A 27,602-nucleotide genomic window follows, 5' to 3' on the forward strand; every position below is an offset into this window, starting at 1 on the left:
TGATAAAGGAAGAATGTACAGAAATTCAGCATTTATAATATTTTTCAAATCACCATTCTCTTTCCCAGGGTCTTGAAGCCTATTTGCATTATGTTTTCAAATGTTCAGAAAGATGTGTTTTAATTTTTTGTCTATGGAGATTCTCAATCATCCAGAACATGGTTGCCCCAAGGTTGTCCAAAAGAACTTTGTTTTCTTTTCTTTGAAAATGTTTTGCTTCTCATGCAAGAAGCTTCTTCATTTAGCTTCAGTTTTGATTTAGCTTCAGTTTTGTACAGATTGTATCTGTATTCTCCACCTACTGATTAACTGAAAGATACACCAGGTGCTTTAACTGTTGCATGGAACAGCAGTTGATAGAGTACTGCATCACCCTGGCTCTATTCCAGTATTTTAACCATTATACTACACTGGTTTTATTGTGATTTTTCCTTGAGATGATGGCACAAGTACAGAAAGCATCTAAATTTTAAAGGGACTTTCACTAATCTGGGGCCTTGCTTGCTGGGAATTCTGGGAATGTGTTCTAACATATCTAAAGGCACCAACTTGAGAGAAAGCTGTTTTCATTAATGAAACAATTGGTATCACAAGTAGTTTGCCCTTAGTTTTAAACTTTAACTATAAGATGTGAGAAGACTGTGACTTGACACTTGGCAACACTGAAGACATATATTTTAAAAAAGAACTTTATGAATGTTAAACTTTGATACACGTAAAATAACTGCTGAGAAACTGCAAAGCCAACATAAACAGAACTGTTTGTAACATGATGTATGATGAGAAATTGTAGTAACGATTCCCGTGGTAATGCTTCTTTTTCCTTTTTTAAGGAAAGTGGGGAAATGTTAAACAGCAGCTAAATTTCTGCACTTAATGCAAACATGTTCAGTTATAAATCATCATCAAATGTCTCCGTGCATCTCAACATCACAGTCTCGTAGTCTAACTGAAGAATTTCTTCCTGCCAAAAATAAAGGTGAGGAGAAGAATAATTAAAGTTCTGTTAGGAGCCGGAATATTTTTATAGTTAATGAATAAACATCCCATAGCAAGTTTAAATGACCTACAGAACAATTTTTTGGCAGCCAGATTCTCAATATACTGAGCTTACTTGTGTTTTTACATAAATGCAGCATGACATTGTGACAGATGCTAATCAGAGTCTGCTGATTTATGGATGTGAATGCTGTCCCTTCAGCTGATTTCCTTACCAGGTGAGCTGGCTATCTCATAGCTCAAAAATACAGCAAGTCAAGTCTACTAAATTTAAATCAAGATGTAGAAAAAACATTGCACAATAATAACGTGATAAAAAAAGTTATCCAAATACTATTTTGAACACAAAATCCCAGTCTAACTCTGTACCTCACATTAGAGAGCAGCTCTAATCCAAAAGTGTATTTTTTAAATAGGTGAAAATTAAAGAAAGAATATTTAGAAAGAACGTTAAAGAAAGTTTAGTTTGAAAAACCAACTTCTCCCTGTTGCAGAAGTTTTGATTTATGGATCAGAAAGCAAATACACAAACACAGTCAAACTTACAGAGAACTGATTTTCTTAGGCACTTTCTTTTGAATATGGCTCTTGGTATCTGATGTAATTTCTGGTTTTTGTTTTTTGTTTTGCTAAGTGCAGTGTTCAGATTTCTAGAACTCAGTTAATGGGAAACTCATATATTAGCATTCTAAAAATATTTTAAAAGAATTTAGAAAAGATACCATGTTTCCCCGAAACTAAGACATGTCCCGATAATAAGCCCAATTGGGCTTTTGAGCGCATCCGCTAAAATAAGCCCTTCCCTGAAAATAAGCCTCCTCAATACTTAGACACATGTGCAGGGAGGAAAGGAAAGGGGAATATCAAAGCCGCTGCCGCCCGAGATCAGCAGGCCAGATTCAGTGAGCCAGATGCACCACTGCCACTCGGGAGAAGAAGAGAGAGAGGAGGTGCTGCTGCGAGAGCGCCCATTTCTGACGTTCTTCTCCTCCCGGGCGATGGCAGCACATTCAGCTCCCCGAATCTGGCTTGCCGATCTCAGCCGGTGAGAGGGAATGGCAGGTGGGGGGGGGGAGGCAGCGGAGAAGTGAGATGCATGGAGTGAGATGGGGCTCCCCGTGTCATCTCTTCTCCCCCCCCCCTTGCCGGGCATGGCAGGAGCTGGAAGTCAGGTAAAACACGGCGGAGAAACGAGATGCGTGTCTTGCCTGACTTCCAGCTCCTGCCATGCCCGGTCGGCATGCGATGGAGGAAAGTCTGTCTGTCCATGAGGAAGCGTGGCCGGCAAGAGTCCCACCAGCATGGCTGGCCACTGAGTGGGGTAGCGGAAAAGAGAGGGTCCCTCGGAACCCAGTGAGGCACCCACTCCCGCTCAGCCCTTGAGATATTCTATCTTGAGGTGGCTGAGGCGGGTGCCGTGGCTCCAGATGGTGAGCGCAAGTAGCTTGTACTTGTCTCGCAGGCTGGCCAAGATGGTCAGCGTCTTCTTGAGGAGGGCCCGTGGATGCACCAGCATTCCCTGCCAAACCTTGTTTTCCAGTTCCCCCAGTGACTTCAAGTTGGCGGGCATGAAATAGTGATGCAACATCCCGTTGGACATCTCTAGATAAAGCAGGCTGTCAAAATAGCTGTGGCACAAGCTGATCTAACAGCTCAGCAGCCAGACTGAGAGGAGCCCCAGCAGCATCCCGGGGGTGGAGGAGAGAAGCTGCCCTGACACCCTAAGTGTTCCAAAGTGGAGGAGGGGTCCGGTCGCTCCTTGTTTCAAGTCCTCTGGGTGTGGCCACCTTTCTTGCAGGGTTTCATTAAGACCCGCTGGGAAGCTGTCGCTTGGCTCTTCTCGCTCCCTGTGGAGAGTTCTCCTTTGCACCTGATTTGCCGACAAGAACTTCGGGGGGGGGGGGGGGTTGTGACCCAATCCTCGCTGGCAATGCTGCGGGCAAGAACCGGCCACGCCTATCCCACTTCAGAGATAAGAAGATAAGGCCAAGGCCATATTTCGGGGGTCAAAAGAAAATAGGACCCTGTCTTATTTTCGGGGAAACATGGTACTAAAGATATTGATTAATATGATCACATGTGTTTACTGAGCTTGTAAGATTTGTGGTGAAACATATACATAAACATTTATTGCCATCCATCAAGCTTAGTTTATCACCACAAGACTGTCAAATTCAGAAGGAACAATTGAGGAGTAAGATAGGGTAAGTTGCAAACTATCTGTTGTAATAAAGTACGATATATTAGCTCCTCTCAAACAAACTACTGAATTGATTTTGATTCAATATACTTTTTTAAACAATAGAAACATCTACATTTCATCTGATATCAAGAAAAATTTGTAGGTGATTAATTTTGGATAAGGTTCATAACCTAGGTTGTATGGCAACCTATAAATAAGCTGCATGGGATAGAGATAGTAGGAATTAGAATAGGAAGCACCTGCAGGTCACTGACTGGAATTTCTTGCATTGGAGATTTATTAGTTGATTTTTTTAAATCATTCTCCTAAGCAATTCCACTTCCTCGGGTGCTATTCTTCTCCTCTTTAAATTCATGTTTCCATACTATGATCTGGAAAGATTTTAAATTGTTTTTCCATAATGCAGATGTTATTCTCTACAAACTAATTGGTAATTGAGGAGCTGCAATGCCAGCATATCAGGATATATCACTTTGTGGGATGCCACCATAATAAAATTGCTCAACAGTCTCACATTCTTTTACAAGCAGATTACATAAAATTAGATTGATATGCATCATTTATTCCACCTAAACCATTATAGGCATTATTTTAACTTACAGGCTTACAGTATGAGCATTTCCACAGCACCCACATTGTCATTCCTCATAAATCAGTTTGAAACTAAGCACAAATAACTTCAAATCTTTCAGTCTTAAAACACTGAGAACACAAAGAGAATCCCACAAGCTGATTAGTGCTTCCCCTACATCTAACAAAAAGAGACTTTAAAGAACATTTTTATTAGTCATGGAGCAATACAAATTCCCACACCCTTGCTACACACAAAAGGAAATAGCATGTTGGCAAATTTGAAATCAGTCACTTTGCCCAAGAGTTATGAGAATGTTGCATGTTTCTACAACTTTAATTGGAACAAGGAAGAGATACGTCCCAAACAGAATATACAGCTAGAGAAAAGGTCTAGGAATAAGATGTAGAACTTTGGGATGATACGAAGAAGACTAATGGCTGTCTTGCCTTAAACCCATGGCTGAGTAAGGCACGTTTCCCCACTAATAAAACGATTACCAAAAATTTGTAGTTTCCCAGAGATTAAAAGAAACACAGACAACGAACATATCAATTTCCTCAATCAATATTGTGAGAACAGTCAAGCCAAAGTCAAACCCAACATAACATATAATAAGCAGTGATGTGGAAGCACCCTAAATATCCATTCAATCTAATATCTATTAGCCAATACCTTTGGAAGTTCATAAATTTAATCCAACAGATACACAAATCTTGTTCTATTTTTGTTTTTTTTTTTTAAAAAAACTTTCTACATTAATTTCCTAGAGAAGTAATGGTGTAAAGGACCAGTCTAGGGACAGATTATCCTGGAGAAGATCTACCTTTATGTTCAGTATTCAGTGTGAGCTGATACTGACTTAATGAATGTAATAAATCAGTATTAATTTTCAACATATTTATGAATGGATTTGCTCTCCCCACTCCAGTTAGTTATGTTTGTACAAAACAAGGGGCTCCAACTGGGTTCTAAAATACATGCTTATCAAATACCACAGCCAGCCTTCATGAAAATCATTACCTATACTTAACACTAATTGCACATTAGTATGTGGATAAAGAAATTTATATTTTTTAAAAATGAAAAGCTAGGTCAATTTCACTTTGAAAGTTAACGTACCTGCTTTAATACTTTTCATGCCATTTCTGATTTTATAAATCTGTGACTCTTCATGACAGTTACCTTTTTTTCATTATCCAAAAATTATGCTCTAAATCATTTTCTGAATGTTCCAGATGGTAAGAAATAATAAAATAATAATAAGATTAACCATTACATTTACCCAATATGTTTCAAATCTGTGAAACATTAGAATTGTCTTACAGAGAGTATGCCAGTGAAATGAGCTGTTTAGATTTCTTGTTTCAACATTAACAAAATGTGTGCCAAATGTTTTGCATCAAGAATCTAGAAAAGCTGTAAAAAAATCTAGAAGTGTGAAGGCCATCCCTTTATTGTGGTATTTCTCTTCCACCTCATTAAAGGAAGACGAAATGCTCGATCCTGAAACTAGAGGGCACAAGCAAAATAGGTGGTTATTTTGTGATCCACCCTGTTTTGAAATCTATCTACATAATTCTTATGGGAAGGTGGAAATTTGATAGCAATCAGACACAGACAGAGAAAAGCAATTTATTTGCATATGATAATAAATTACATTTAAAAGAGAGAAAACAGGTGTTGGTCCTGGATAACTAGCTTTTAGCTGCGCAAAATAAAAATACTTCAGATTATTAATGAACAAAATGGTATTTAAAGTATGTAAGAGTCTGGCAATATTAAACACACTTATTGGATATGAAGCTCAGAGTTATTATGGGGGGTAAATTCACTTGCTTAGAAATAGCACTGATTAATTTTTTAGGTAAAAGAGACAAGAAATTAAATAATATTGCTGTACCATTTGTTTTTTATAAATAAAATTGTGTTTACTTTGTGCTCCTACACTCTCTATTTATTGCTAATAATTGCTCATTACTGCTCTACGTGAAGCTGCCTTTGAAGACCACCCAGAAGTCATAAATGATTCAGAATGCAGTACCATGGGTAGATATAAGTTTATTGTGGTCATGTGATATTTCTGCCTTACCAGCTGCATTGTTTCCAATAAGTTTTTGGTTGCAGTTCAGAGTGCCTGAATATCACCTATGAAGCCTTTTTAGGACATAGGATTGGGTAGTTTGTGGGATGTCTGTTCCCAAAAAATATCCATTCCACAACTTGAATAAAATGCACACATACAGGATCCCTTCCTTAAATAATGTCATCTTAGGAGTCCCAGGTGTGTCAGAGGACCATAAGACCTAATCAAATGGCCACATATTTAGGCATCAAGTGCCAATTGCTATAAACCACACTATTGTACCTCTACTTTTTCCCCTTACTAAATACCTTCATTTACACAATTTTGCTTCCCTTCATTTCTTGTGGTTTTCCACATGAACAGGGTGCCTTAAAACAGGGGTGTCAAACTCACGTTGTCACAGTAGCATCACATGATGTATCGGGACTTTTTTCCCCTTCGCTAAACTAGGTGTGGGCATGGCCAGCGCGTGACACATCTGGCCTGTGGGCTGGGAGTTTGACAGCCCTGCCTTAAAAGATCCAGGGATTGAGTATTTTATCAATGAAATACATATGTGACATGATCTTAAACAACTACAAGCAAATTTCAGCTTTTTATGCTACTTAAGGAGACCCCATTTCCCCTCAAATGCTCAGTTTAATTATGCTACAGTTCTCCAGAGATTTAAGAAAGGTCTCAATTTACAACTCAAGGAATACTGAGAAAAAAATAAATGTTGCTCTAGATGATGAAAGAATGTGGCTGATGTTTTTTAGGTTTGGAAGATGAGCAGGTTTGATGGTGGTTAGTACTTGGATGAGAGATTACCAGGAGATTTCAAGGTTGTAGGCTAAAGTGGGGGGGTGGGGGTGGGGGGAATCCCAGAAAATGATAGTAAATCATTTCATTACTATTACCAAGAAAACTGCATAGCCACATACATGTAATTTCCAAACCTAATCCTAACTCAAGGGCAGTTTCGGTTGAAAATGGTTACCACATGAGTAGCTGAGAAATGACATAATTATGGGACTCTGAAAGTAGATTTAAAGTGATTTATTATCACTGTGCATTAGTCACTTTCAACTTTTCCCAACTGTTTCAATGTCTTTGTGACAGCTTGTACTTCTTCCACAACATAAGAAATGGTCCTAACAAAGCTTGTTTCAAGCACGTTGCAAAATCCTACCTGTGATGGTTGTGTACTAGCAAAAAACAGGTTTTTCAAGAAGCTGATGATCTGCAAGTAGAGACGATGGTTATCCTCTTGACTATCTGAAGCACAGACTGTGAATGCTGAGCTGCAAACAAAATAATCTATATTGAGGTTCCCCATCAATTGTGTGGAAGAGAAAGCAAGCCTTTGCCTTAAGAAAATGCATATAAAGGCCTGTATGATTACCGGTTTTACTGAAAGGAAATTCACACAGTTTTCTAGTTTTGCTTTCATTGCGGTGCCAGTACTAATGGAAAACTGACTCCTGAAATTGGGCTGCTCCCAAAGAGTTCCTTTGTGGTGCCACCTGAGCAGGTCTGCATCACTGCTCCCTCAGCCTGCCATGGCAGAGTTCACAACTGATGGCAGACAAAAGCCACAATCAACATGTTGCTAGCTCAGTAATTTGTGGCTTTTTGTCTCTTCATAAGGATAATCAAATCGATATTCATAAGGATAACCTCTGTATATGGTCAGCTCACCTTTGACACTCCAACACCGTTGGGGGATGTCGGCAACTGGTCAAGCAGTTTATCCATTAAAGGAAATAAAAATGGTTGTTGGAGCTGGAGGATTAATTACCTTCACAGCAAAAAGAGGACTGAGGGGCAGAGAGGAAATAGCATAGGAAATAGCAATACCACTAGCAATAACACTTAGACTTATATACCATTTCACAGTGCTTTATAGCCTCTCTAAGCAGTTTACAGAGTCATGGTATTGCTTCCAACAATTTGGGTCTTCATTTTACCGACCTTGGAAGGATGGTAGGCTAAGTCAACCTTGAGCCAGTCAGGACTGAACCCCTGGCAGTGGGCAGAATCAGCCTGCAATACTTTATTCTAACCACAGCGCCACAAAGGAAACTTGTGGAACCAGCTGGAACATGTGATTTTAGGCTGCCTTCCCCATGAGCATTCATGTGCCATATATTGTCTGCATGTAAAGTCTTTGAGGCAGAATATTACATAGCATAACTTCTACAATAGAACACCAGAAAACCTCTTACAGGTACCCCAGCTATAGGCTGCCTTGAAAAACAGGCAAAAGTATAAGAACATGAGAACTGGGACCAGGAAGTGATTGTGGCAGGGTAAGGAGACTATGTGAATATGGCCTGAAGTTGACCAACGCAATGAATAGCCCAGACATATAGGAACAAATAATTATTCTGACCTAGTTAAAGATTCCAAATCTCCTTCTTCCCTTTAGTGCAGCGGTTCTCAACCTGGGGGTTGCAACCCCTTTGGGGATTGAACGGCCATTTCACAGGGATCGCCAAACCCCTCTCTCGCCCCCCCGCCTTCACTCACCCTCACCCTCTGCCTCTGTTGGATCGCCCGGTTGCCGTTCGCTTACCCCGCCCACTCCCAATCTATTGCTGCCTCCGGAGTCCCAGCTGATGGCTAGAGGGGAAAAAAAACTTTAAATTCTTGCCGCGGGGCTTCAAAGAGCTAGCTGCAAAGAGGTAAATTCCTGGAGCAAGTTTTTTTCCCCCTAGCTATGCTGAAAAGAGAAAGCGAAAGCAGGGTCTTAGCTGCAACGTGACAAAATGAGGCAGAGAGATTTCTTTTTCTTTTTCCTCACCAAAAAAGGTAGGTACAAAACTGCAAACAATGGGAAATTTAGGGCAAGAGGAGGTTCAAGATTTTAAAACACAAAAGAAAAAAAGCTCTATGTAACTAGGGAATTGTAATAATTGAGATACTATTAATTGTATATTGTGTTGAAAGCAGAAACGGTTAAGTTGTGGTTTGGAGGAATATATGGGGGAAATTATTTGGTTTATTATTATTGGTAAATATAATTAATTGATTTGTAAGAATGGATTGCAGGGAAATAATTGGAATATTCATGTTCATATTGATTAATATACAAAAAAAGATAGTTATATAACTAATTGATTTATATTAAAATGTTGAATTTGTATTAAACAACTGTATTACACAATTAACCAATGTGAGGATGGATATGAAAATAGATGACAATGCGAAGGGGTATAATATAGAATAGAAGGGAAAAATTGAATTTGATTAAGATTAGAGATGAGGATGAAGGGTAATATTGGTTTTTTTTAAAAAAATAGATGAGGAATAAATATGGTAAAAAGGAAATATAGAAATTGTAAATTTAATTGAAATGACTAAATACTGTGTTGGAAGAAATATCCTTCTGGGTTCAGCTCCAAGTGGGGAAAAAGACACTGGAAACATGGAGACTGCTTGGAAAGATGGTTTAATGGTGGACAGGATCACATGGCTTGATGGGGCCCATTGTGTTAGTTTCTGTTGCTATTGTGTTGCAAATGTCCTTTGACAAAGGATTGACTTTCTGCCTCTGGCCCATTAACAAAGGGTGGGGGGCAGGAAGGTGGGAGCTGCTTTGTCTGTAAAATATGCTTCTCCATTTCTCAACCAGGGAAATATAATATTCTGCCTTTTTAATATTTCCCAAAATATTTCATTCTTCTAGGAAAGGGGTGGGTGCTAACCTCCTACAACTGTTTAAATTTGTGAATCGGCCAAATACTCTGTTCAAAGAATACGTTGTATGTTTGTATGTGTGTTTCTAATTACTGCTATTTATTCCTATTTGTTCTCTTTTATTCTTTAAAGTTTAACAATTCATTCTTTATCTTAATATCTTTATATTTTTTGGGGGGTTGGCTTTCTTCCCTTTCATCTTTTTTATTGTACAGCAATCTTTCTCCTCAACCCTACCACCTCTGTCTTTTCTTTCCTTCTTACTTTCTCTTCTCCCCCTTCTTCTTCTCCCTACTTCCCCTTCCTTTCTCCTTCCCCTCCTCTCTTCCTCCCTCTCTTACCCTCACTCCTACTCTAATTTCCCTTCCCTTCCTTCATCCCTCTCTATTGCTGTATCCTTTTATGCATATGGACTACTCAGAGGGCTGAAAAAGTTATTTTTGACTGATCCTCGCACTTTTGACCAGTCCTCGAACTTACGACTGTCCTCACAATTTATGTTTTTGCCCTATCTTGTCACCATGGTGAAGAGAAGCAGTTGTGAAATGAGTGACACGGTTGTTAAGAATGGTATAATGGGCATAAATGATGACCAGTCATAACTGTGAAGACCGGTCAAAATTGCGAGGACCTGTCAGAAATCACATTTTTCAGCCCTCTGGGTAGTCCTTTTGTGCACAGGGACTACACAGAGGGCTGAAAAAATTATTTTTGACTGGTCCTCGCACTTTTGACCAGTCCTCGAATTTACGACTGTCCTCACATTTTATATTTTTTGCCCTATCTTATACAATGTTGAAGAGAAGCAGTTGTGAAATGAGTGACATGGTTGTTAAGAATGCTGCACAGGCATAAATGTGAGGATGGTCATAAGTGTGAGGATCAGTCAAAAGTGCGAGGACCTGTCAGAAATGACTTTTTTCAGCCCTCTGAGTAGTCCCTATACACATAGCCATGCCCACCCAGTCACATGACCTCCAAGCCACGCCCACAAAATAAGCCACGCCCACAGAACTGGTAGTAAAAAAATTTAGAACCCACCCCTGGTTGGGGGTCACCATAACATGAGGAACTGTATTAAAGGGTCGCGGCATTAGGAAGGTTGAGAACCACTGCTTTAGTGCATCTTTTTCCACTGTAGTTCTTCCTGTCATCTCTATCCCAGTAATGCAATATTCTCCAAATCAGAGCCCCTTGTGTGTACTGCTTGTATATGTCCAAAGCACTGAACTTTTACATACCAAACATAGTACTGGTGCAGGGGTGGGTTCTACCGGTTTGCAATGGGGCCGCACATGTATGCTCAGTTTGTTTATGCGTGCGTTCTTCTGCGCATGCACAGAGGCTTCTGATGACGTCAGGGTCAGTGGGCAGAGCCTCCTGCCGGTTTTACTACCGGTTCTATAGAACAGGTCTGAACCGGGGGCAATCCATCACTGTACTGGTGATCTTGGGCTAGTTATGGTCTCATAAGAAACATCTATTCTTGCACCTCAACAATGACATTTAAGAGGAAGTCAGTGAACACTTACAGTATTTTGCAAAAGGCTGCCCGTTTTTTAGTTAGTCACACTACTTGTTTCCAAACCAATTCTATAAAATTATAACTTTCACATTAGCCCCATTCTATAAAAACACATCTCCTAGATTTTATTTTATTTTTTTTTAATTTGATTTATATGCCGCCCTTCTCCGGAGACTCAGGGCATCTTACAATGCGTTAAGCAATAGCCTTCATACTTTTGTATATTTATACAAAGTCAGCTTATTGCCCCCACAAACTGGGTCCTCAATTTACCTACCTTAGAAAGGATGGAAGGCTGAGTCAACCTTGAGCCTCGTGAGATTCGAACTTACAGTAATTGCAGACAGCTGGTGTTAATCACAATGCTATCAGTCTGCTGAGCCACCAGGCCCTTATGTATCATTCTCTCACTTATGGTCACTTGATTAGACAGTGCTTGAATTTCAACCTGATAGGTAAACAGGCAAATGCTTTAGGCACTAATTACCGTATTATTGTTCCAGAAGAGTAACTTGTTACTGTTCTTTCTCTTCTAGTCTGCCTGATATAACAACATAGCAATTTATCTAGTTAAAACCATTACCTTTGACTGGATATTTCTTGTACTTCATTTCTATCAAGGAAACTAGTGGCCACATCAAAAGCATCTTCAAAGAGGATCTAAAAGAGAAAGCATTCTGGACATTACATCCAAAAGCATCATCCAAGAAATCTCTTTTTAAATTCCTGCTGTTGATTAGCATTTATTCTAGTGATTCCTAAATAAGTAAGGAGTGCGGCACTTGGTTATTCTAAGATGAAACTGGTTGGAGTGTATATTTGTTATCCACTAATTTTTCAGCACCCAAGTTTAAAAAAACAGTTAATAACTCTTTTAGCCAAGACCATTTATTTTTATGGTTTATATTTTAGAATGATTCCTAATTATTAAGGAGGCTACAGTTTATTAATCTCTATTTTATATTCTCACTGAGCTTGGTTGTAATTAAGATTGTCCAAGAATAATCTAACAGTGTAAGGGAATAACTAAATTACTCTCAGCCTCCTTACTAGATGTTGTTCTTTTTCTGAAACTGCTTTTTATAGTGAAACCCCACAAGTGCTGCTTTGCTAGTGTAACAGGAAAAGGCACTGTCAAAACATCTTAGGGCTTAAGACATTAGGACAGGAATTAGTTTCTCTGGAACCTATTGAATTAAAAATAATCATATCCTTCCCCAATGCCTATTATCTACCATGGATTTAGTGGAGAAACCCACATAAATACTAGTTGATAAATGAGGCTTTGTAGTTTTTCCACCTAATCTACCAATCACATATCTCATCTGGAACCTAACAACATGTTTTGGTTATCACTAATATGAGCTAAGTGATGAATAAAGCAATGACGTGGCATGAGCTTACATTCTGAAAATACCAAATGTGATTGTGCTGTAATTAAGATTATTATATTATATAGGTTATTTTGGTTACAATTTTATTTAGAGGAATCCTTTTTTAAAAAATTGGAGCTATTTTTTGAACAATTTCTGAACATTGTCAAGATCTATATGTATTGCTAATTTAGCCATAGTATTTCCTAGTGTTTTTATTAATGATTATACTGTCCTCCCTTTTATTACTGAAGAAATACAGAGACTCAGCAATTTTAAATGTTAGAACTATACACTTAACTAACTGTTCAACTATAATCGTAGAAGACGCCAATTCTCACCTCCTCCGGTGTGGATGCTACTGAACCGCTGGCTTCCTGACTATTGGTTCCACTGTCCCTCACACTGCTCTCATTAGTACAGGCAGGTTCTTGAGAAGCTGTCTTGATCTCAGAGATGAAATTCTGTCTTTGACTACAGTACTGCAAAACACTGTCCTTCCTGTCTTCTGGGAGTCCCTGCCACAGATGGGAAACAGCTGTGGAGACCACAGGAAGCATAACTTCTTCTGGGCTTACAACTGCATTATCAACCAGCAAGTCTACAGTCTGCTTGTAAAAATACAAGTATCTGGAATGAAATAGGAAAGGAGACATCTCTCATAATATCTTCTGGATGGCATCTAACAGGCACAGAGCAATAAGCAGACTACACAGTGGGCATCAGTGAATTGAAATGGATCGGAATTGGGCACATTCATTCAAAAGATCATACCGTTTGCTGCTCAGAACATGAAAAATGGATGCCATTGTTTTTATTGTCATTAAGAGTGTACAAAGACAATACTTTGATACAATGCAGGTAAATAGATTTCATGAACTCTCTAGTATGAGGGTTATTCTAATTTTGGCCCAACTACTGATACAGAAGAAGTTGACAAATTTTATGGTCAAATTCTATCTGAAATTGACAGAATAGGCTGCTTATGATTGAAAAGTGGAATTCTAAAGCTGGAAACAGTAAGGAGGATATTTAGTTGGACTATATGGCCTAGGGAACATCACCAGATCAAATATTTGCTACATTATTGGCATAAATAGATGAAAGAGTTCAGTTACGACAACAAAGGTGTGGTCAATATAAGACTCTTTGCTCATGTGCAAGTTCTAAGACAGGGCTAAAACAGAAGAAAACCAACCAGTTTCCACAATACAATATGGAACACTGTATACCCACCATTTTCAAGGAGAACTTTGAAGTCCTGAACCTTATTGATAGGAGCCAGAGGAACTGTGGAATGACATCAAATAAGTTGTTAATAAAAAGTGTGAAAAGAGAATGTCTATGATTAAGAAATAGAAGAAACTGAACTGGATGTTGAAACCGACAGTAGAAATTGTTGAAAAGAGAAGGCAACAACCAAGAAAGACAAAACTTTCTGGAAGGCTCTAATTAAAAATTTCCATGGCCTAGAGAAGGAATAGTATTATAATATTTATAAAGACATCAAAGATGGAAACAGACATGGAAAACCAAAGAAAGTCTTCCAAAAGATTTATTAAACTAGAAAGAGGGTCTAACGTCTAATTGATTTACTAAAGATGTCAACTGACAGATTCAAAGAAATCAAACATATAAGGAAGGAGTACATTGAAATTCTGTACAGTACAGATGTCAACATCCAACACAGCTTAGAAGATATTCCCTACTTAGATAAACTTTTAATACTAGAATACCAAGTTAAATCAACACTCTTATTACTAAGTAGGAAAGCCATAAGAATTGATGGAATATCTTCAAAAATATGGCAAGCAATGAAGAAGAATCAGTAAAAGTTCTAATTGAACTATGCTAGAAATGTGGCGAACACAATGGCCAACTGGTAGGAAGATATCAGGCTACATATCAGTACTAAATAAAAAATCCTTAAGAGATTGTACAACTGCTACACAATAAGTAACTGTAATTTGATATGCTAGCAAAATAAAACTTAGGATCATCCAACATGAATTAGAGCCTTACTCAGTTGTTCAAATTGGTTTTAGAAGAGGGAGATATTATTGTAGATGTATTTTAGAAAAATAAGAATAAAGAATACCCCCACAATGTACAGTTCATTGACTATAGAAGACTTTTGACTGTGTCAACCATATCAACCTGTTAATTGTCTTTAGAAAAATGGAATTGACAGAACATCTCACTATCCTCATGCAAAATTTATGCACAGATCAGGATGCCACAGAAAATGATGAAACAGACTGGCTCTAGTTGGCAAAAGAATAAGATAAGGCTATACAGTATATTATCTCCTTATCTGAAAATATAATGAGAGAAGCTGCATTAGAAGATGTGTGCAGTTTTAAAATTGAAGAAATAACCTGCACTATACTGAAGTGACTACTCTGATATTTATTAAATTTATATGCCGCCTATTTCACTGTCACAGCGACTCTGGGTGGCTTACATAATGGTAAAAAGATAGTATAAAATGAATATGCCTATATTTTGATTAATAATCAATTATCTTCAATGTTTCAACCCAAATGCTAGAGGTCACAAATACTAGAGGCTTGACAAGGAAGATCGCTACTTCAACTGTAGTTCTAAAATAATTGCAAGGGCACAGAACTTAATAGCTTAACTACAGAAAATAAAGTGTAAGAGAACAAAACTGATGATAATGATCAAATAATTTGGAAAATTAATTTTCTATCTAGGGTGCCTGACAAGGCAATATCTGCAGAAAATTGTTACCCAATAATCATATCCTTAATTAAACTACTTAATATTCTATGTTAACATTATCTGTTGCTAATGTTCCGCAGCAAAGGAATAAAAGGACAAGAAAATGGTACTGTCTGCTTTTATCATAATCGACATTCAAAAGGTTGCCTTCTAAAACATTTCATGGAAGGAGAAAATCAAGATAATTCTTGCTGTAAATTGAGTTCCTGTTTTAAACACAAAGTTTGTATGCCATTTTTTATATTTGCTATTCATGGAAACAACCAGCTTGCCACATAAAATCAAACTCAAAATGTTAAACACACATACCTTACAACCACGATTTATACGGAATATAATGTAATTATGATGAGACCTCACAGAATGAATACATCCAAAATAAAATCCAGAACTGCCAGCATTTATTTTTCATAAAATACTAAAGTATTTCAAACTGATAGCTGAAAATGTAAATGATCTGCAAATCATGTAAATGGCTTCGGGGTGAGATACCATCAGTACGCTGATGACACCCAGCTGTACATCTCCACCCCAGGCCACCCCAACGATGCCCTTGAAGTGATGTCCCAGTGCCTGGAGGCTGTGCGGATCTGGATGGGGAGGAACAGGCTCAAGCTCAACCCTTCCAAGAGAGTGGCTGTGGCTCCCGGCATCCCGATATAGTCAGTTGACTCCATCACTGACTATTGGGGGCGAGTCTTTGGCCCCCACTGAAAGGGCTCGCAATCTGGGAGTCCTCCTGGATATGCAGCTGTCCTTGGAGGAACATCTGACAGCTGTAACCAGGGGACCTTTTGTCAGGTTCGCCTGATTCGCCAGTTGTGGCCCTTTCTTGATCGGGATTCCCTGTGCACAGTCACTCACGCTCTCGTTACCTCTCGCCTTGACTACTGCAACGCTCTCTATATGGGGCTCCCCTTGAAGAGCACCCGGAGGCTCCAGCTGGTCCAGAATGCAGCAGCGCGGGTAGTGATGGGAGCAACATGGCGCTCCCATGTAACACCGCTCCTGCGCGAGCTGCACTGGCTCCCGGTGGTCTTCCGGGTGCGCTTCAAGGTGTTGGTCATCACCTTTAAAGCGCTCCATGGCATAGGGCCTAGCTATCTGTGAGACCGCCTGCTGCTACCGACGACCTCCCATCGACCCGTGCACTCCCACAGAGAGGGCCTCCTCAGGGTGCCATCAGCCAAACAATGTAGGCTGGTGACCCCCAGGGGGAGGGCCTTCTCTGTGGGGGCACCTACCTTCTGGAATCAGTTGCCCCCAGAGATAAGGAGAATCCATGACCTCAATGCCTTCCGTCGTGCCCTTAAAACCCATTTTTTCCAGCAAGCCGGGCTGGCTTGAGAAGAAATTTTTTAAATTGTTTTAATCGGTTTGTGATTTCTTAACTTCTGGGCCAAATTTATATATATTTTTAACTGTTTTTTAATATTTGTATTTTATGTTCTTATTTTGGCTGTACACCGCCCTGAGTCCTCAATTTTTTAAATTGTTTTAATCGGTTTGTGATTTCTTAACTTCTGGGCCAAATTTATATATATTTTTAACTGTTTTTTAATATTTGTATTTTATGTTCTTATTTTGGCTGTACACCGCCCTGAGTCCTCAGGGAGAAGGGCAGTATATAAATTGGAAATAAAATAAAAAATAAATAAAAATAAACATTTAGTAATGATGATAAAGGAGCACAGTACAACAATGGGGATAATAATAATTTATTACATTTATATGCCACTAGACTCCCAGAAGCTTTGGAGGGGGTATTCAAATGAAACATTAAAAACAAGAGAAAGACAAGAGATACAAATGAACAATAAAAATGGTAAATGTGACAACAACCAGACAGGAACAGAAGGAAACAAACCACATAATGCAACGAAGCTTCATTCATCCTTGCTAAAGGCTTGCTAAAGGCCTAGAGCTTCAAGGCCCTTTGAAACATCATCAGGGTGTAGTCTGTTTGGATCTTGAGAGGAATCATATCCCAGAAGGTGGGCATTGCTATGGAGGAGTCATGCTTCTGGATCCCAACAGATGGTCTTGTTTAAAAAACACGCTAAACAGAGAAAGCCAACCAAGCCAAATCACATCAACTGGGCAGATACTATGGGTAGCAAGCACTCCCTCAAGTTATCAGACCTTATGCTAGGTAGGGTTTTATAGATAGTGACCAGCACAATGAATCACAGCCAGAAGTAAACTGGCAAGCAGTGCAGCACACAAAGCAGAAGTGTTGCATAACAAGGTATGACTAGCACTGCCTACACCACTGCATTCTGTACCAACTGAAACTTTTGGGTGGCCTTTAAGGGCATCCCAACGTAGAATATATTGCAGTTAATTTGTGAGAATGAGTGATTGTCTGAAGAGGCCCTGATCTAGGAAAAGGCTAACAGGAGCTGTGACTTCAGGAATATCCCCAAATTGCTTACCATTTGTCAGTTCTGTCAGAAAAACCAGACAGGAAACACGACCTCATAAACTAATTCTACTTTATTGTAAGGCTACACTAACAGAATCTTGCAAATCTGAAAGCACAAATCTTCCACGATCGTTTTGCAGCCTGATCACTTAGGGTGGGTCCTCCTTGTTTCTTTCTCTAATTAACTAAGGGGTTTTTTGCTCTCGTGTCTGATTGTTCCCTAGGATGCATCTCTTTTCTCTGCCTGTCACATACAATTACATCTAATCCAGCCAAGGTCATAGATAGAATATTCAAGATCTGAGCTGCTCAAAGATCCCCCACCCCACCCCCATTCAGTTTTTGTAGACCTGATTTGGAGATGGTTCTTCCCCATCCAAACACAGACAGCCTCCAAGTACTGGCACATAACCTTGAAACTCTCACTTGGCCAACCCAAAAGCAAATGATAATAGACTAAGATTAAATACAAAAAAATGACCAAACTAATGACAACACAGCTACCAATTGATAATAAAATTGAAGTGGTAGATAGCTTCTGTTTTTGGGATTAACTACTAACAGTAAAACAACTAGAAATATATTACAGTAAGTGGCACCTGACAAGGCAACAATGAAAGTCTGGAAATGATATTCAGAGGCCTGATCACCATCTCCTTCTTCCCCAACGTTTACATTTACTATGACCTATAAAGATTAGAATTATAATGACAATAGTTTTTCTTGTGATACTCTTATGTATGCCAAATTTGTACTGATCCAGAATAAAAAGTATTGGTGCTTCTGATATTGGAAAAAACTTAATATCATGGATAGCTGGGAAAACAAATAAATGCATAATAGTATATATGTATATAGTATATATATATATATATATATATGATAGAAGGTAGATGTCTTTCACAAAAATCACAAAATCATCTGAAAATTGAAGATAAGATCTTTGAGTTAATGGACCTTTACCAAATGAGGTAAAGGAATTCCTTTTATATGAACTCCTTTTATATGAACTTTCTGACATGATTCTTACTTTGCTTTCTGTTATATTATTAAGCTAATTATGATTTGTAGGGTGGCATTTGAGTTTATATGATTAAGTTTAACCTAAAAAAAACAGGAATTAATTTCTTACATTAATCAGGAGACTAACGGTAGAATTAGAAATTAAATACAAGCAAATTCACACTAAAATCTTGAAGAATATGAATAATTTGCATTATTATAAAAACGGTGATCATAATTGCTTTGAAAGTATCATTGTAAGAGGGAAGGAATGAGACAAGAAATCACAAAATAATTTTATAGGTCATGTATTAAAAAACAAAACCTTGTACTGATTTTTGCCATCTCTGAAAAAATAGGTTATTTAAGAAATGCCTCACGTTGTGTAACTGAAATACGTTTGCACCACCTGCTGGTCATATTCCATAGTTATTCTTACAATGCTGCCCCTACTTCTCAGAAAAAAGTAGCTTGCTGTAAAACATACTATGCCATGGAATAGGTACACAGGGTCATACTATGTGATAGGCACATTTAAGAACAGCAGAAACAGAACATGTGTTTTTCAGAAGCAGTTCAGGTTAAGTAGTGATTTGCAATTTGTATCAATAAGCACTTATTTCCAACTTATTTGGAGCTATTGTTGCATCTTTCCTTTCTTTGATTTCTGCACATTTGTTTCTGCTTTTTTTCTTCCCTCATTTTTTTCTCTTTTTCCCTTCAATATTGGTTCTTATTTGTTTTTATTCTGAATTAAAACTTTTATATATAAAAAATTAAAGCAAATGTCACTTTGTTGACCAGGATTCTTGAATAACGTGACACAAATGAACCTTTTCACTAAGCTATACTATAGCTACAGACAAAATATACTATATTGCACTGATCGGTGCAATTGTGCAGTCGGTGTACTCTTCCCCTGCTACACAAGAAACAAAATATAAGGTAATTTCTTATAGGACAATATTCTTCCATTATTTAAAGGCTGTGATGTGACATGTAACATCCACTTTCTTTCTTCTATCCTGCAGTTACTAAAAACTATTAAATGTCTTCATTCATTCAGATATAGACTAACTCGAGCAGTTTAACCCTATATAACTTTATTAGGTGAATCAATTCAAAAGGAAAAATATCATATTTCTTCATGTACCGTTCAAACTCCATGAGATCAGGAGAAGAGGTAGTTGATGACTGTGTTAGCCTTTGACTTACATCTTCTTCTACAATTGGTTTCTCATGTTCTTGGATCACGTACCAGACTGTGGTGCCATTTTGACTCAAAACATCTGAAGAGTGTACGATGCTACAAAATAAATGGAGGGATTACCAAAATCCATTTTTTTTTGTCATGAACATGTATTGGGAAGTCAACAAATTTTGTTTGGCATTAATTATTCTTCAAGAAATACACTAGGCTACAGAAACCATATGGGGAAGCAATATAAACAAAGAGAATAAAGAGAAACAAGGATAAAAAAGTGGGATTAAGATTCATCGTGTTAAAAATCCCACTTTCAAAATCTCTATTTCACACTAATTTTCCTTGTTGTTTCTGCAACTCAGTAAAGACTGCAAGTCCATGCAAATTTCATAGGATAGGAATGTAATTATTTTCTGAATAATTACAGGCTTATTTGGGAAATTTAAAAGGGATGCTTTCAGAAAGTTTAAATTTTGTAACCTATGATTGTTGAAATACATCTTGACATATTCCTCCTTTACATCTTCCAAACTGGATGGATTGCCGTCTTCCAGATTTAAAACTTCTGTTGGCAACGGAAAGAACATCTATTACTAATAGGCATATTTTGAAATTTGAATATAATCAAATGCATTTGAAGAAAGTATTGTAGGAAAATGTTTTTAAAAAACAGATTATCTTTATTATTGGTTATTCGTACTGTTATCTCTACTAATATTAATATTGTGTTGCTGCCCAAACAATATACAGTACATGAAGTATCTGTCAATAAAATAATCCAAACTTATAATTTCAACTGATACAACAAAACGAAAACAGATAATATAATGGCAACAAACATTATTTATTTTATTTATTTTATTTATTTATTTATTTATTTATTTATTTATTTATTAAATTTTTATACCGCCCCCTCTCCCGAAGGACTCGGGGCGGTAAACAGCCAGAATTAAAAACAACACAATACAAATATTAAAATACATTAAAATGAAATTAAATTATCTTTGGCTTCTTATATAAGCAACACGACAGAAAGTTCTATGGATAATGATAGTTCACCTAGCTCTATTTTCGGAGGGGCTATAGCTCATTGATGGAGCACAGATGTTCTCTGAAGAAGTTTCAGTTCCCCATATTTTCAGCTAAAACCACCTGGTAACAGATGATTGGCAAAAGCCAATCACAGCGTGTGATGCTTGAATAGATAAACAAATCACTCATAAATAGCAGCTTGAAGAATTAGAAAATTAGGCTGGAAAATGATGAGATGAGCAATGAATTGAATGTCATAATGGAAAAATGAAGTGAATAGAGTTCTCTCATCCAAATATAACAATACAGTTGTATTTAATAAAACTTATTAAATAATGGGAGAAATAGATATTTTATTTCAGCCCAAAACTAGGAATATAAAAAGAAACCATTACAAACACAACAACAAACAACAAAATGCACCAAAAAATGTAAGATTTAAAACAGAGCAGCAAAATTGGACTTATAGATCAACTTTTATATCACCCTTCCTTTCTTGTAAACACAGATTTTGACAAAGACAAATTTTGCCACCTTATAATATTGTCTGGATTTGAATCATATAAAAGAAGAGAAACATGTGTCTGATCCTATATTTGTTAAAATGGGGAACATTTTAACAAATATAGGATAACAGCTACAGATAACAAATATAGGATAGTTTTTAAATGTTTTTAGTATTTTAATTGTAATTGCAAGCTGCTCAGTCATTGACTGAGATAGGCTGTGATAGAAATAGACTGACTGACTGATTGACTGAGTGAATGAATGACATTGTCCTCCAGAATTGTCCATTCCTCTGTACAGATATTTTGATGCTTCCTTTTTTTGACTTGGTTAAATATACATTTATATTAAGTTCAGCACCTATTTAATTTTAGTTGATCCAAAAAAGACAAAACAGGGTTCTTCAGATTAGTATTTGGGTAGGAGACCACCAAAAAAATCTCAAGGCCATAGATTAATTAATTTAACTTATATGGCCAGCCATGTCACAAGAAAGGGCTCTGGCCAGGTGGAAAAAAAGTATAAAAAGTATGTCAGTCATATAAGCACACACACATGAGATTCAATCAGCAATGGAGCAGCATCAAGATCTTATCTATCTGAGACCCCCAAGCCTGATGACAAAGCCAGGTCTTGAGAGAACTAGATCAGGAATTCAAAGTATTTCTGGAAGAAAGTAGTGCCAAATCACTTTCATAATGCTGCCAAGAAAAACTCAATAGGTATGTCTGTAAAGCTCCCCACAGTGAGATCAAGTCAAAGAGTCTTTAACTTTTATGAATGCTCACTGAATATCAAACATGGAAAGAAATCTACGTGAAAACACTTAGAGATTAAACACATCCTCCCCACCTTCTATTGTTAGGATTTCCTTCATAATGATCTCTTGTGCTAGTAAATATGAGATGGAAAAGTTTCATCTTCTTATGTTCCAGCCTTATACTGATTCTATAACTTTGCCACTAATCTAATTTTTTAAAAGAAGAAACAAGGACATAGCAGAGGAAAAAGATTTAGCAAGCACTTCCATATAGTACCTTTCATCTTCAACAGATTTTCCAAAGTTTGCTCCAGTTCCAGGATATAATTCTTAGCTTGGCATAAGACCTGAGACTAAACAAACAAAAAAACCCAAAGAGCTACTCGTATGCATTCTGAACAGGCTAATATTCATGTGTTCATTTAATTGGTTAGCTAATTAATTAACTGGATTTCGAGGCCAACTTCTAAACAGTTCTGAATGATTTCCATCCCAAAGGTAAGAAACAACAAAATTAATGCCAGATTTTGAAAGAAATATAGAATAACTGCAAGGGAGAGCTGTAGATGTCTGAGGGCAAGGTGTTCCAGTGGACAGACCTCATGTCAGAGAAGGCATGCTTCCTAAGCCCAACAGGTGACAACATTTAATTAAAAGGACTTGGAGCATGTCCACTCTACCCAATCCTACTGAGCAGGCAAATAGCTATCAGAGAGAGAGAGCTTTCTGTAGCTTTTTTCAGTCTCTCAAATAACCAGGTCCTATACCATGAAGGGATTTATAGGTGATAAACATCACCCTGAATAATACCCTAGTCAACCTATTGCTCCTGTCTGATGGGGAACTCATGGCCTATGGAAACTGCTAAATTACAGCTCCCAATAGTCCTTCACATTGGCTACAGTCAGTTGGGGATCTGGAGGGCTACTCTGAAAGAATTTAATATATCAAGTTATGAGGAGAAAAGAAAAAAAAGTTAAAAGAGGGAAACCAGTTCTGCTATACAGGTTTTCAGATTATATTGACCGATCATTGAGGTCTGGATTCATATTTTCCATATATCAAATAACATGTGATAATATCATGGCATTAAAGGATCTTCCATGTGAAAAGCATGAAACATGCAATCAAAATCCATGTGGGGAAAGAGTAAAATATCTTATGGCAATCCATGCAGGTAGTCCTCAAATTACAACACAATTGAGCCCAAAATTTCTGTTGCTAAGTGAGTTTTGCCCCATTTTATTTTATTTTTTTTGGCAAAGTTTTTTATTTTTATTTTTTATCAACATATTTAAATGTACAGTCTTTTGTCCATTTTATGAACTTTCTTGCCACAGTTAAGTGAATCACTGTAATGTTAGCAATGGTTGTTAAGTGAATCTGGCTTCCCTATTGACTTTGCTTGTCAGAAGATTGTAAAAGTGATCAACTGCAACCGTCATAAATACATGCCAGTTGCCAAGTGTGCACATTTTGATCACCTGACTGTGGGGATGCTGCAATAGCTGTAAGTTGAAAAATGGCCATAATTCACTTTTTTCAATGCCATTGTAATGTGGAACATTCACAAATGGTTGCAAGTTAAGGACTACCTGTATTGTCATCCACCTACACTAAATAAGTCAATCAGGAAGGAGATTACCACTTGAGAAGCAAGACCCTTGAAAACAGCTTGAGAGGATAGACTACAGGTAGTCCTCGATTTATGACCACAATTGAGCCCAAACTTTCTGTTGTTAAGTGAGACATTTGTTAATTGAGTTTTGCCCCATTTTACAACCTTTCTTGACACTGTTGTTAAGTGTCCCTGTGAATCCCTGCAGTTGATAAATTAGTAACATGGTTGTTAAGTGAATCTGGCTTCCTCATTGATTTGCTTGTCAGAAGGTTGTAAAAGAGGATCTAATGACCCTGGGACACAACAATGGTCATAAGTATGAACCAGCTGCCAAGTGTCTGAATTTTGATCATGTGATCGTGAAGATGCTACAAAGGTCATAAGTGCGAAAAATGGTCATGTCCTTTTTTTTGTGCCGTTGTAACTTCAAACAGTTAATTGAACTGTTATAAGCCAAGGACTCCCTGTATTTATAGCATACCTGTAGAAAAGGCCTGAGCTGCTTTAATATGTATTTAATTTTTCCAGGAAATCTAATTCTATGGGAAGATACTTTTATCAGAAAAAAATAGTGTCTTCATTAAACCTTAATTATTCTTTCAGTATAGAGGTGAGTTCTCTGAAGTAGCTATTTTTCACAGGCTGAAGTTTTTGCTTTGACTTTGTACATACCTCAATAATCTCAACAATAGATTAAAATGTATATTTGTGCCTGGGTATATATTTGTTTTCCTAACATGTTTTTTATTGTGTTAAGAGCACTGGTTAAATCAGTCTTTCATTTTTAAAATGAAATAGTATGAAACAGACTTATAAATTAAGATAATACCAAAATGTCATTGACCAGAAAGAAACCAATTTATAAATCCTTATTTCCATATCACATTCTACATCACACCTTGCTCGCTCAAAGCTCAAAGCCAAAAGAAGGACTCTTGGTGTCCACCAACGTGCTTGATATCTGACTTTAAGAAAGATTATTTTACTAAATAAAATAAGAAGCAAGCATGTTACAAAATAAAGCAAAGCATTCATTTGTAATATTATTTATTTGCAGTTTGACACTGAAACCTTGGGATTCCTTTAGCTAAATGGCTGGTTAGTAGTGGTAAATCCCAGAGTTGTTTTGAAATGAGATGGGTGGCAAATAAATTTAATAAATAAAAAATAATTTAAAAATAAATGGATTACTATGTGTCATGGCAGGTTTTTTGTGAGTTGGCACACTCTCATGGTATTGACTTCTTTATTAAAAAGGCTGCCTGCTCTTACTCAGAGATATAATTCTAGCATCCAGAGGACAAATCCCTACATTTACAGACAAAATTGGAACAAGCACTAAATCAAACTTCCATGACGGCTTTAATTTCAGAAATAAAATTTAAAAACAGCAATTGTAACAACATATAAATACAGCAAGAATATTTATTACTATTTATTACTAAGTATTATTCTTATTGTATTTTTTTTTCCATGTTTAGAGATTTGGATACTTATTCCTGTACCTTTGAGACAGAATTTTCTTGCTGCGAAAATACAGTTTCTCGTAAGCTGTTGAACAGTCCTGCCAAAGTAGCTCTATGACGTGCCTGAGATAAGCGTCTTTTGCCAACTTGTGGCTCTATACCTTGCAGACGAGTATGGTATTTAGGAGTCACTCTGGCATATGGGGTGCTGCAGTCTCCAGATATCTCCATCAAAAGCTGAAAGATAATACCTGAGTTAAACATGCATAATGTGAAGCCTATTGTTTCTTACTGTATTAATGTTATCCCATCATTATGAGTGAATAAGATCAAAATTCATTTTAATTGCTTATATTTATGCAATAAGGACAAATAAGATGGCCAAAAATAGATGAAAATATATGCCTTGAAGGAGGCGGTGGTGAGGCCCCTCCTCAAGAAGCCTTCCCTGGACCCGGCTGTATTAGCAAATTATCATCCTGTCTCCAACCTTTGCTTTGTGGCGAAGGTTGTTGCGAGTGTGGTGGTGCGACAGTTTCCCTGGTTCCTGGAGGAAATGGTTTATCTAGATCCGTTCCAGGCGGGTTTCAGGCCTGGGCACAGCACGGAAACGGCATTGGTCGTGTTGGTGGATGATCTCTAGAGGGCTCAGGACAGGGGTTGTTCATCTGTCCTGGTCCTATTAGATCTCTCGGCGGCTTTTGATACCATCGACCATGGTATCATGCTGCGCCGACTGGAGGGGTTGAGGATAGGGGGCACCGTGTTGCGGTGGTTCTCCTCCTTCCTCTCCGACCGGTCGCAGTTCGTGTTGACAGGGGGGCAGAGATCGACCTCGAGGCGCCTTGTGTGTGGGGTGCTGCAAGGGTCGGTTCTCTCGCCCCTTCTGTTCAACATTTATATGAAACCGCTGGGTGAGATCATCTGTGGTTTCGGGGTGCAGTGTCATCTGTACGCTGATGATATTCAGCTGTACATCTCCACCCTGGACCACCCCAACGATGTCCTTGATGTGATGTTCCGGTGCCTGGAGGCTGTGCGGATCTGGATGGGGAGAAACAGGCTCAGGCTCAACCTGTCGAAGACCAAGTGGCTGTGGCTTCCGGCATCCCGATATAGTCAGTTGACTCCATCACTGACTATTGGGGGCGAGTCTTTGGCCCCCACTGAAAGGGCTCGCAATCTGGGAGTCCTCCTGGATACACGGCTGTCTTTAGAAGAGCATATGACGGCCGTGGCCAGGGGGGCTTTTTATCAGGTTCGCCTGATCCACCAGTTGCGTCCCTTTCTGGATCGGGATGCCTTACGCACGGTCACTCATGCCCTCGTCACGTCCCGCTTGGACTACTGTAATGCTGTCTACATGGGGCTCCCTTGAGGAACACCCGGAGGCTCCAACTGATCCAGAATGCGGCCACGCGGGTGGTGATGGGGGCGACTCGACGCTTCCATGTAACACCTCTCCTGCACGAGCTGCACTGGCTCCCAGTGGTCTTCTGGGTGCGCTTCAAGGTATTGGTTACCACCTTTAGAGCGCTCCATGGTTTAGGGCCCGGGTATTTACGAGACTGCCTTCTGCCGCCAGTAGCCTCCCACCGACCAGTACGCTCTCACAGAGAGGGGCTCCTCAGGGTTCCATCGGCCAAACAATGTTGGCTGGCGGCCCCCAGGGGGAGAGCCTTCTCTGTGGGGGCACCGACCCTCTGGAATGAGTTGCCCCCGGAGATATGGCGGATCCCGGATCTGTGCACTTTCCACCGTGCCTTAAAGATGTTTTTGTTTCATCAAGCTGGGCTGACCTGACCATATTTTTAAAATTGTTTTAATTTTAAATTGCTAAATTATGGGGTTTTTAATATGGGGGTGTTTTAACTGTGGGCCAATTTAATTGGTTTTTAATATTGTTTTAATTTTTGTATTTTCTGTATTTTATCTGCTGGCTGTTCACCGCCCCGAGTCCTTCGGGAGAAGGGCGGTATACAAAATAAATTATAATAATTAAATAATAATAATAATATGCATGTTCAACATTTTCACTGTTATAAAGGTTAAAGTGCTGAACTTTACCCCATCTTAATATTTTGTCATTTCACTTGTCATATCTTAATGCCAAATAATATTGACTCCAATGCTTTAAAGAATTATTATTCATAGTACTATTAGTTAAATTATTATTTATTAAATTTTCATTATTTTTATGAAGAAACATTCACCATATAAACTTCCATCTATAGCATGACACGGTAAAGGAACACCTGCTGCTGTCTTTGAATGAAATTGTATTTAAATTCAGTATTTCTGTTAGCGGGCTCAAGATGACACACCAGAATTTATACACACAATTTCATTAGAAAAATTAGGCAAATAGACATTAATTGGATAATATAACTCAGTAAATGGAT

General features: G+C 38.1%; 1 protein-coding gene across 1 annotated transcript; it reads right to left on the reverse strand.

The window, feature by feature from the left end:
* Positions 1-892: 892 nt before the first annotated feature.
* On the reverse strand, positions 893-25,440 carry STRA8 (stimulated by retinoic acid 8). Its single transcript, XM_070947644.1, has 8 exons — positions 25,240-25,440; positions 22,391-22,466; positions 20,295-20,379; positions 19,764-19,916; positions 12,780-13,068; positions 11,649-11,725; positions 7,031-7,142; positions 893-964 (listed from the first exon to the last, which is right to left on the reverse strand). Exons 1-8 carry the CDS (start codon positions 25,429-25,431, stop codon positions 893-895), a joined length of 1,056 nt encoding a protein of 351 aa, XP_070803745.1. The 5' UTR covers positions 25,432-25,440.
* Positions 25,441-27,602: the final 2,162 nt, after the last annotated feature.

This window comes from Pituophis catenifer, unplaced genomic scaffold, assembly GCF_029215685.1.
Source record: "Pituophis catenifer annectens isolate HBS135680 unplaced genomic scaffold, rPitCat1.0.hap2 SCAF_7, whole genome shotgun sequence".
NCBI lineage: Eukaryota > Metazoa > Chordata > Lepidosauria > Squamata > Colubridae > Pituophis > Pituophis catenifer.